Consider the following 12136-nt stretch of genomic DNA (forward strand, 5'->3'; position numbering starts at 1 on the left):
CTAATAGAGCATTCAGTGTTGACCATATCAAGCCAGGTCTCACGGCAGACAGTACTAATATAATAAACAAAAGTGAACGGAGCATACAGTCACACTGCACGCCAACACAGTACATGACATATATCAACACTATCAACAACATGATTAACACTACCAATACTTAACACAATCAATACTTTACACATGCATGAGGAAAAGGGCAGAGAGAATTCCAGAAATGGAGGCACAATTCCAATTGCTGCTTCTGTAGGCCTGGAAGTCTGCTGGAGGAAAGACTTTATACTGCAGGCTACTCGTACAATGAACCTGTGTGCTAGAAAGGGGAGTCACGTGACGGTACCTGGTGATTCTGAACCTGTGTGCTAGAAAGGGGAGTCACGTGACGGTACCTGGTGATTCTGAACCTGTGTGCTAGAAAGGGGAGTCACGTGACGGTACCTGGTGATTCTGAACCTGTGTGCTAGAAAGGGGAGTCACGTGACGGTACCTGGTGATTCTGAACCTGTGTGCTAGAAAGGGGAGTCACGTGACGGTACCTGGTGATTCTAGAAAGGGGAGTCACGTGACGGTACCTGGTGATTCTAGAAAGGGGAGTCACGTGACGGTACCTGGTGATTCTGATACCTGGTACCTGGTGAAAGGGGAGTCACGTGACGGTACCTGGTGATTCTGAACCTGTGTGCTAGAAAGGGGAGTCACGTGACGGTACCTGGTGATTCTGAACCTGTGTGCTAGAAAGGGGAGTCACGTGACGGTACCTGGTGATTCTGAACCTGTGTGCTAGAAAGGGGAGTCACGTGACGGTACCTGGTGATTCTGAACCTGTGTGCTAGAAAGGGGAGTCACGTGACGGTACCTGGTGATTCTAGAAAGGGGAGTCACGTGACGGTACCTGGTGATTCTAGAAAGGGGAGTCACGTGACGGTACCTGGTGATTCTGATACCTGGTACCTGGTGAAAGGGGAGTCACGTGACGGTACCTGGTGATTCTGTGCTAGAAAGGGGAGTCACGTGACGGTACCTGGTGATTCTGAACCTGTGTGCTAGAAAGGGGAGTCACGTGACGGTACCTGGTGATTCTGCGGGCCTCCATGAAGCTGGGCGAGTCTCGTCTCCTTTTACGGATGGGCGAGTAGCTCCGCGAGCGACGTCGAGCGTCAGAGTGGTTAGGACTGTCTCTCTCCCTATAGGCGGCACCGAAAGGAAAAAAAAACATTAGAGCGACGACAGACAAGGATAATACAAAGCCGGCGCAACTGATCACGGTAATAAATGTTTTGACCAGTGGTGTCAAGTAACTAAGTAGATTTATTTTTAAGTACTGTACTTAACTACTTGAACGCCAGAGGGCGGTAGAGCTTTAGCTAGAAAGTGCCAGGCGAATCTGTAACATGAGTGGAGATGGGGCGGTCTTTGTTCTTGTTCGAACTGAAATATTATCTAGACCGGGGGATCTGCGGAGGCCCAACGAGGCCTACTAGCGCTTCGATTACTGTTTTCATTAGCGGGAGGCTGGATTAATGATTTATTACACACCGACCATGCCTATTTCATCTCGTTTTGAGCCGTAATGCCAATAAAGACGGCGTGCATGCGTGCACACAGGGATTTTGGCCGTCTTTATGTGGCGCTAGTGGTGGTTAGCTAAAAAATGTAATTAATCAAATCTCGTTCTCTCGGGCACGGCTACCCATCTTGTTCTCTCGTTCTCAGGTTTCAAGGAGTAGAATTTTGTGGTATTTCCCAATTTCCAATACTTTTACTTCTACTCCACTACATTTCAGGTCCAAAATTTGTACTTTTACTCCACTACAATTATTTGAAAACTTTAGTTACTAGTTACTTTGTAGATTTTCATTATTATTACAAAACATATATATTATAACCACTTCAGCCCTATATACATTTCAGCTATTTGAAAATAGCCGATCTACAAGCTCACAATGCGTCGCAAACGTAATTTCAATACCATTACTTTTGTACTTTCAATTCCGGACTTTTACTTGTAACGGATAGTATTTCTGCATTGCAGTATTGATACTAAACATTTGAGTACAAGGGCTCAAGCTTCACCTGGAGTTGTTCTGTCTGCTGTGTGGGGACTTGGCCTTGGTGCTGGGGCCCCCTCCCCCGTCTCTGGAAGGGGAGCGCGAGGATGAGCGACCACCGCTGCTCCAGGAGCTGCTACGCTGTCGGAGGTTCTGCCCCGTCCGGGACTCGCCTTTCTTCCTGCCCGAAGTGTGCGAAGAGTGCCGTCCAGCAGGGGATGCTGATGGACTCCGGTGGTGCGCCGCCGCCTGTCCCCTTCCAGAACGGTGGTGGTGTCGCTTGGACGAATGTCCGCTCTTTGTCCTGGGAGGACATCGGGGGACAAGAGCAAGGATACGAGATGAAAAACAAAACAAAAAATACAATAAGAAATAATACGTTGTATCATATCGTTTATGTCGTGAGGAAACCGTGTATGTCAAAACTAGGGGTCCAATGAAGTTATAATTTTGTCACAAGCTCTTGTCAATACTTTTCATTGGATATTTTTTTTAACCAACACACCCCTCCCTCAGCAAATCTACAAGTTCACGTGGTGTCGCATTGTGACGTGTTGTGAGCTTGTAGATCAGCTATTTGCTGAGTAGAGCAGTGGTATTCAACTGGCGGGCGGGGCCAGCAACAATATCCAACATGGTGGTCCTGCATGCATACTTCTTCTGGTGATGGGACGTCCTCCCCCTGTGAGTGTGGTTGCGTTGGGAGTGGGCCGAGTCGCTGCTGTGAGCGGGGGAGCTCTTAGCCTGGCCTCTCTGGTTCCCTCTCCTCCCTGAAGACTGGGACATGGAGCTCCCGCCCACGCCTGAGTGTCTGCCCTCTGCACCCCCTGCCTCGTCTGCTGCTGCCAGCCCCAACTGTCCCGCTTGGCTCCGGTGGGGGGCGCCGTGGGCTTTGTTGTGCTCTCTCACAAGAGTGGACTGGACGGTTGCGGTCAGCGAGCGAAGCTTCTGTGGAGAAACCATAATCGACAAACCAAACAAAAAGAAGAAAAGAAAAAGAAAAAAAAAGGAGAAATAAGAGCATTAGAGTGTTTTCACATCGGTGGTTTTAGTGCTACGGTGTACTTGCCAAAAGAAGGTAAACATCTAAAAGAAAAGAAGATATAGGTTTTCTCCATATGGCTTATAGATAGACCTCTATGGTGCAGCACATGCAATACTTGGCATGCAAAACCATAATGAGTTGAAGAAATTATATTCCCAAAAAACAAACAAAACAAATATAAAAGGAAAAAAAGAAAGAAAATAGGAAGAAGAGAGGGAGAATATAACATTGTGAACCAAATGAAGTATCAGAGCGGAGGCAGAAAGTAGAGAGCTACAGATTTGATAGAGAAGAAAAAGAGGACTTCTTCAGGGTTTTTTTAAGTAATGGTTCAAAAACAGATATGAAACAAAACAAAAAGAGTAGACAACTTGACGGAACATCACAGAAATGGAAGGAACAAAATAAAGATTCACAATTATCGAATCAATCGAATCAGAAAACAAATCGTCTGCTACTCAATTGTCTGTTTGTCGATTTTTTTTCCCTGTAGACAAAATTGCTGAGACGTGAACAGCGACCCATTTTCTTTTCATTTTTTGTTATGGTTACTCTTGTTTAACTCCCTTCTGGTTAACATCCACTTACCAATAAAGTGGTATTCCCTCCTTTAGTAGGTAAGGTATGAAGAAAGGGGAAAAGTGGGGCAACATAAGTGCATCATTAGATTCACAAAATGCAAGAGAAAAAGACACAAAACCCTTCCCTGCCAGTGACTCACAATGCATGGAAATCAATGTTAAATAACTAAAACGTAAAGAGGAGAACCACAGTGTGCAGGGTATGCCTCCCATGTCCAGGACATACTCTGGTCCAGTTGCAAGCTCCTTGTTTGCTAAGCTTTGGAGGGCAATCAGCCAGGTGAAGTGATCAGCGCCTTCAAGTTTGCAGAGTCATTCTCCCCTCAGTGTGGTATTGTGAGTTTTCATTTGGGACTTTGAACCATAGCTCTGTCTTAAGTGTTAATGTATGCTTTGTCGCATTTTTCTTGAGCGAAGGGGTCATGCAACAAAGTATAAATGATCCTTCACTATTATTATCTCTCCCTGGTAACTTCAAATAGTCTAGCTTCTATGGGAAAAATATATTCTACATTAATTTGCTATACCAAACTACTGTTATGGAGATACCAGGGAATTGCATAATATTAGTTAATGCTATAAACCAAATGTCTAAGTATTATTTTTCTTTCTCCATTTGCATTTTGTGACAGGTAACAACAGAACAAACAGTTTTATACTATTTCAGAGAGAGGCCTTTTGCAAGTTCAGTGCTTTGAGTTGTCAGACTAGCTTCATACAAACCATCCAAGAACATATCGTTTGTGTAAGATCAGAGGTCCTGAATATCCTTTTCAAAAGAGGGTTAATAAATCTCAAAATTGTCACATTTTAAACTGTGTATAGGTTTAAATCAAATTCCAAATAGCCCTGTTAAACAATAAGAGAAAACGACACATAACAATTTACCCACATTTAAATTACAGGGCAAGGGATTAATGAGGAACTTTGAACGTGAAATGTACTTTATGTATGTGATCTGTGATGTACGATTATACAAGTCCATAATTAGCAGGTCACAACTAATGATTAGATCTCCTGGGCAGGTATTGTTCATATAGAAACTTATTTTTTGCATGCACCAACATTTTCCTGTCAGTACTGCCTTGTAAACTAATGCCTGAGTTTGCGTGCTGGGGTTGCGCACCGAAAATAGCCCACCTACAAGCTCACAGTGGATTGCGCTGCTGTGGCAATTCACAACACATATCGTGCTGCAATGCATTATTATCCTTTAGATTTGCTATTTTCGGTGTACGACACCGGTGCGCTACTTATTTAATGAGGCTTTCATATACAGCAAAAGCATGAACCTTGCTCCTTGCAAAAGAACAGAAAGGAGAGCCTTTCTCCACTATAAAAGGAAAAATAACTAAGCAATATAATAAAGAAACACACGACCACTGGTGCTAATGACAGTTGTTGGAAAGAGTTGAGGAAATCAATATGACATAACTGATAAGACGGATGTACTAATCCACCAACAAACAGAGAAATGCTGAACAAACTGAACGAACAGGAATGCATTCTATGAAAACGGAAAGAAAAAAAAAATGGACCTGGAAGATAGAGCGGGCTATTGGACTTCAGGATGAAGTTTAGGAGTAAAGAGGAAGGAGGAAAAATAAATTTAAAAATAAAATAAAAGACCTCTACGTAATCCAATCTTAAAGAACCAAATCATAATTGATGAAGTAAATTAATTTGGCTGAAGACTGTTGGCAAATAACAGAAAAGAGAGAGAAAGAGAAAGAGAAACATTGATGTCACTCAGGCTAGGGTGCTTTCTCACATTCTCATCTGCATAAAAAAAATCACGTGCGTAGGCAGAGCGTTACCTACCTTCCATTTCAATCAGTGACACGTATGCAATATCAACAAAAACAGAGAAAGAAAGGAAAGGAATAAAAAAGGAAAAACAAGGGAGAAAGGAATGTTCTCCGCAGCGAAATGGGAAAAAGACAATGACCTCTTTTAGTATCAAAGCTAGATAATCGTCCAGACTAAAAAATATATATACTAAGAAAAAATAAATGGAAGAAAATGAAGGAGTGGGGGGGAGGAGAATGAGGGTTTCAGGAGAATTTCAAATCAAACAAACAAAAAGAAGAAAAAAAGAAAAGAAAACCAGAATGAACCTACATAGACTACATGATTTGCTGTCTTTTTCGCTTGTACAAATGCAGCCATATTTGTATCAAAGGGGGAGAGGATAAAGGAAAGTGGACCGAGTTAATTGTTAAATGTAAGGAAGGATATCGAGAGAGAATGAATGGAGAGAGAGGTGAGAGGGACGGAGTGAGGGAGGGAGGGAGGGAAGGAAAGAGGAGGGCATGCAGAGCTGGCAGATGACAAAGATAAATGGTTGAAGAGCAGGTTGGGGCGGAGGGGATTGATACTTGAGTCACACAAGGCACAGATGAACAAATAAAGTAGGGGGCAGTGTGTCAGAGGGGGGTAGTATAGTCACTGCTGGAATGGACAACTGGACAGTCAACCAGTACATTTTGAAAGGGACCCCCATTCACACGATAGCCAAGTTATTGTTCAGCACAGCGCAATATTACTTCTCAAGTGTTCCTCTTGGTCATAATTGGGCCATGTTCCTTCAATACAATTATTTTTTGATGAACACACCTAGAGGGGGGGGGGGGGGGGGGGGTGTTGCACAAGGGAGCCTTTTTGGTCAATTTGGCATACTATTGTTCCATTAATATCAAGTTGAAGCTCTCATTAAAACTGCTTTGGGTCCCTTTAAAATACCAGTGTTAATTAATGAGTTGTCCTGGTTAGTTTGAGGATGGCACTGAATCCATGTACTTGTATCTGAAGTGTCTGAACTCTGAAAGCAATCATTCATCATCAAAAGGACTGCTACTGGAGGACAAATTGAGATGTATAGCTGCAGTACTAAACCATACAAAACAGTACTAAACAGAGATGCTACAGCATAGACCAAGTCACTGTTGGATACAGTAGGATCTGTCAAAGGTCTGTGGCCTCATAACCGTATATAAACAGGGAGAGTGAGACATCTAAATGGAGGTGGGGGTGGGGGATATTCCAGCTTTTGGTGGAGATTAACAAGAGTGGTAATATTACCTTGCAAGAGAAAATATGCTGATGGTAATTTGACTGTTTAGAGACAATCAATTGTACCTCGATACCAGTAACACGACTGGCTCGTATCACATTGTTCAGAGACCTCCCTTGCCATTCTCCACTGGCTTGAACAGAAAAGAGTGGAAGAATGTACTGTCTCAAAGGACAAAGGGTGATACTGCCACCCAGAGGCAACATGCAGATCAACATGGTAAAACAAAAGTCAGCTGCCGGTTGGGCAGGAGTAGTTCAACGTCTGGAGAAGGGTGTGTACATCACTGAGCAGAAACATGTGCTTGAAAGAAATACAACTGCATTGAATAGAATAAACTATTACACATACCAGTTAACCTACTTGGTCCAGTTCCAAAGCATATGACTGCTTTTTACATAAACAAGACAGAAAAGTTTGCGAATTTATTAATGGGTAAATGCCACTCAAATCCTTAAGAAAAGCGGACAAGAAACAGTAATGAATGACACAAGCACTGAGAGAGCTAGAGAGAGAGAGAGAGAGAGAGAGAGAGAGAGAGAGGTGAGACCTTCTCATAGACACATGAAAGCTGAAATTGGAAATAGGAGACAGCAAATCTAAATAATTCTTCTGGAGAGAACATGACTACAGGATGTTTGCAGTCCATTTAGTTGCTTATTCAGCAGTGAAAAACTATTATACTAGCTCGCCCTTTGGTTTAACGCAATGTCTTTTGTTTCGCTAGCAGTGTTGGCAGTTTCATTCCAACACAATAACTGTTAGCTCAGCACTAATGACCCATTTAAAGTATGGAAGAGCAGTCTTGGTTCCATAATGCCTGATAGCAATTTAATACACCATACATCCGTGGTTAACGTTTCAAAGGGAGCCATGATGTGAAAGCACAAGTAATACAAATTACAAATGTATCACATCATAGCAATATGGAGCAGTATTTTCGACATTGAAGCTTTATTGTAAAGTGGGCACTGCTGGGGCATATGGCATGTAGTCAGCCATTGTATGGCACTGTCCTAAAGCCAAATAAGAAAGGATTACATCAGCAGAACCAGCTGACATCTGTGTTGCTACACTGAATCAGAAGCGTTGCTGTCGCTTCAAATACATACTACAGTATTTTGTTATTAGGGGTCAGACATCTACAGATGCCACGGTCGAGACTGACACCTCTGATTAATCTGTTCAAAGACGTAATACATCATAGACATCCACACTATAATCCTGACACAGGCAGCAATTCCTAATTCTGATTTATCTGCAGTATATATTTAATAACTACTCTGTCATTTCTAACCCAAGAATAAGGGATTTTGACTCTTACTTCTTCAGGGGGATATATGTTTGAAGTACCAATCTGTCCCTGGCTCAAATAATAGCATATTTCAGTGTTTGTGGCTAACCATTATTAGTGCTGGTTATATTTCTATTACACGTCGAATACTATACTGCTTCGCTTCAGCGACTCAGACGATTTGCATGTCCTCAACAGATCTACAAGAATGCCCCCCCCCCTCGCTTGCTACCAGAACCAAACACAAAATATAACGCAAGATGGCAGAGAGGTCCACAAAGACAATTCTTCACAAAATATACAAATAAAATGCAACGCTTTGGACGAGGCATAACCCCCCCCCCCAAAAAAAATAACAATGTATCTACGAACACCAAATCAAAGAAGAGAATATTTCCAAAGACAAAGGTATCTCAAAGTTCATTTGAGGAGACAAGTGTGGTACAGACAGGGAGGGGAAGGACTGGGTTGGCGAAACAGAGGAGACTACATACATCGTGGCCTTTATCGCCCTCGCCACCATGGGCGAGTCTGCTGGCTTTGCCGTTGCGGCTGCGCTGGGAGGAGTGGTGCCCGTTGTGCCACGTCGTCGGACTGTTGGGGCCGGCGGGGGACAGCGAGGTGCTGGACGCCTTGTTGTGTCCGTCCGTCTTGTGCTTGGACGTCAGTCTGCAGAGGAACGGGAAAGCAGAAAGAGACACTAGAGTAGGCCTAAGCCACAAGAGACCCCACTCCCCCACACCAAGGTTAGTATAGTTTTGATTATTATTATGTTTTTAACTGTATAGTGGAGTGACAGTCATAAGTATCCAAAAATACAAATACCCAAGTAAAGTACAGATACTTAAAAAAAAGTATGTAATGTCCTAGCCTTTTCTTTTTCATGTATTTAGTTGACTATAATAACCCTGCCCCCCTCCTCTGCCTACTCCCAGCCAGCCTGCTCCTTTGAGGAAAGTCTGAAACAGTTCATGGAGAAAGAATTGTGAACATTTAATGGAGGGTATTATATAAGATTCACAGAGGGGCTCAATTTGTATTGTAATCTGTCCCCCGAGGATTGAGTATAAATGATTGCAGCGAGGAGACTGACAGGTCTACATTTTTAACAGTCTGACTGGAGTCATTTGCTGTATCATGGTGGAAATACCAGCATAGGCCCACGACATCCAAAGTAAAAAAATATAGGTTTCCAGCATGCCCAGGTAAGTGATAGTACAGTGGTACACACTTGCTTATTTTATTTTATTTTATTTAAATATTTATTTCATTTATTTTTGAGGGGCACTAGCCCCTCCTATGCCCAGCTTTCTGTGTTTGTGTGTACCCCATAGCGATGATTTGATTGGCTGAGCAATGTGTGTGCCCCATAGCGATGATTTGATTGGCTGAGCACGGAATGTGACGCATGATGATGTTTGATGATGCATGATGATAAGAGCGCCCCTCACTTCACACGAGTGTGATGTTTAACTGCTCGAACAGGTTTTAAAATACCTGGCAGGAGACTTGGAGGGGCTGCCGGCGGAGGAGACCGAGGCACTGCGGGAGCTGCAGCAACTGCCTCTGCGCTGAGACCTCCTGCTGGGGGAGTCACCAGGGGACCTGTTGGACGACAAACGCAACATGCACCCACCCACGCGTTCAGCATACGTTAGCCACGTCGGCGATGGAGCTCATAGTAGTATCACAAACTCACATAATAATAAATACAATTCTCAGTGTTCATTTAACTGAGAGTGTAAAAATGGCGATATGTAGAATTGTCATCATGAGTGCTTTGCTTTATACTGCATGCGTTTTGTATTATATCTTTGGAAAGTGTTTAATCTGTGAGTAAACCTCTTGAATTGTACTGCCTATATGGATGCTAAATTAATTTCAGTGTAAACTGAATTTGTATGATAAATGTGCCCAAATACTAACTGGTGATTTTAATGTGTAGTTTCAATATACTGTACAGTAGTATACACACATTAAAGCACTGTATGGCAAGATGTACATGCAAGTCTGAGCTGGAGATGGGCCCTATTTTCATCAGTGCTTTGCTTTTTTTCTGCTTTTTGTTTTACCATTTTCAAAAAATAAATTGAATAGTTCAAATTATCTATCAATCACATTCTACAAGCTCACAATGTGTCGATGTATATCGGCTAGTTGAACAATTTTAAAATGTTTTCAAAATAGTGAATAAAAAGGCAAAGAAGTTTAGCGATAAGGGGTATAGCATGGTGAAAATAGGGCCCTTTGGGTGCACAATGCAAAGTACGGTGCCAATCCAACTAAGACAGCCTAAACATCGTTCCTGTTTGCTCAGCTGAACCATGTTCATTGTTCGCTTCCCTCTCTGAAGAACACAAAGCTCCACTAAACTCACATCCTCATGCCACACACGCTCTGTACGTCAAACATTATTCGGAACGCATGTGGAAATAGGCCACGTTGTCTCAACAAGGGGCCGAATATAATCTCTCTCAGACGCAGTGTTGACATACAGTATACGAGGCATCATCAATTGGGTACAGTCCTACTTGGCAGAAAAGGGGGGCATGCTTTACATAATGTCTCGTGGAAACCTTGTATGTCCAAAACAACTTTAACTTTCATGGATCCAATGTAGACTAATATTTAGTATTTTTGTTAATGCTTTCCATTGTTTAAATATGTATAAAACCCCACATAGAGACTTAATCGCTTTCAACATAGCACTTCCTATTTTGGGCATATCATTATAGCCAAACATTTTGGCTATACATTTTGTTTTTTCCACAATAAAAAATTATCAAATATTGCGATAACAGCAGATCTAACAGCATGCGATGATGCCTTGTGAGTGAGTGCAGAGTGTAGGCATTCATTTATGAAAATAATAATAATAATAATAATAATAATAATAATAATAATAACAATAACAATAATAATAATAATAATAATAATAATAATAATAATAACAATAATACAAATTATTATTATTATTATTATAATAATAATAATAATCTTCTCTCTTACCTTTTCCTTTGCTTGTTCTTGTCCTTGTGTTTGTTCTTTGGGCTGCCCGATCTGGAAGACATGTCACAAGTGATGTTCAACAATAACATATATACTGTACTGTACATGTTCCCCTCCTTACATGTAGTTCAAGGAAGGAACAGATCATGGTAGTGAAGTATTCCACCAAAGCATCTTTTGAGCTAGTATAGTGAGTGAGCTAGCTATTGAAGTCAGTTCTGCAGGAAGAGTGCAGTTCTGCTGTCTGCTGAACAAAGCTTGAGTTGAACTGATTTTCCTCACATACCTGTGTCTCCTCTTTCTCCTGGAACCGGATGAAGATCTAAAAAGATGGGGAAAAAAACAAAAACAAAAAAAACACAAATATGAATACCATATTAGCATGACTGCTACAGCATACGGTATGATCAGAAGTCATGTGTGATGCACAATGCCCCGGCCTGAACTAGCGAAACAGAAGTTCAGAACACTGGTAGGTACCCTCACAAAAAACATGCAGTAATCCTGGTCTCTAAACTGCCTCCCCCTGGCCAGCCGGGGCGCCTGATGGAGGGGAAAGGAACTGGTTGGAATAACGTGTTCCTTCCACGCGCTACGTCCAACCAGGGAAACTCCCCCCTGTCAGGTGTAAAGGAGCGACTTGGACACTCATGCATGAAGGAAGCATGAGTTCAAGTCCGTTGCTCTCCCCAGGTTGGCGGAGGGTGTGTAGAGCCCAGGATCACATTAGATAATTGACACAGGGGTGAAAAATGGGTTACAAAATCATGGGCTAAAAATGTAATAAAAAATAAAAAAAGAACACTGAACACACGCTGTAAATTGTGTAAAAGCTTCAATGTTGCTGTGAGAGTTCCGATATGCACAGAATATTCTGCCAACCGCCCATGTTCTGGTTATGGTCATATATTCAGGATGAGCTCAAAACAAACACAGTACCACCACCAGTAACACAGAGCCGTATTTACAGACCTCTGTATTGTGGGTAATATTATATATTTATGCGAAACTCAAATGTAATATCTGGGGTGTGATGCCCAGATATTACATTTGAGTTTCGCATAAATGGTTAGATTATTGAATATG

At 42.1% G+C, this 12136-nt stretch overlaps 1 protein-coding gene across 1 annotated transcript in view; it reads right to left on the minus strand.

Moving 5' to 3' along the window:
* srrm3 (serine/arginine repetitive matrix 3) overlaps positions 1-12136 on the minus strand; it is an 88559-nt gene that overhangs the window by 6446 nt on the left and 69977 nt on the right. Inside the window, 7 exon segments of the mRNA XM_079508566.1 lie at positions 1071-1184; positions 2074-2352; positions 2704-2996; positions 8536-8710; positions 9539-9646; positions 11051-11101; positions 11337-11372. Coding sequence (XP_079364692.1) covers positions 1071-1184; positions 2074-2352; positions 2704-2996; positions 8536-8710; positions 9539-9646; positions 11051-11101; positions 11337-11372 — 1056 coding nt within the window.

This window comes from Electrona antarctica (assembly GCF_951216825.1).
Source record: "Electrona antarctica genome assembly, chromosome: 8".
Taxonomy (NCBI): Eukaryota; Metazoa; Chordata; class Actinopteri; order Myctophiformes; family Myctophidae; genus Electrona; species Electrona antarctica.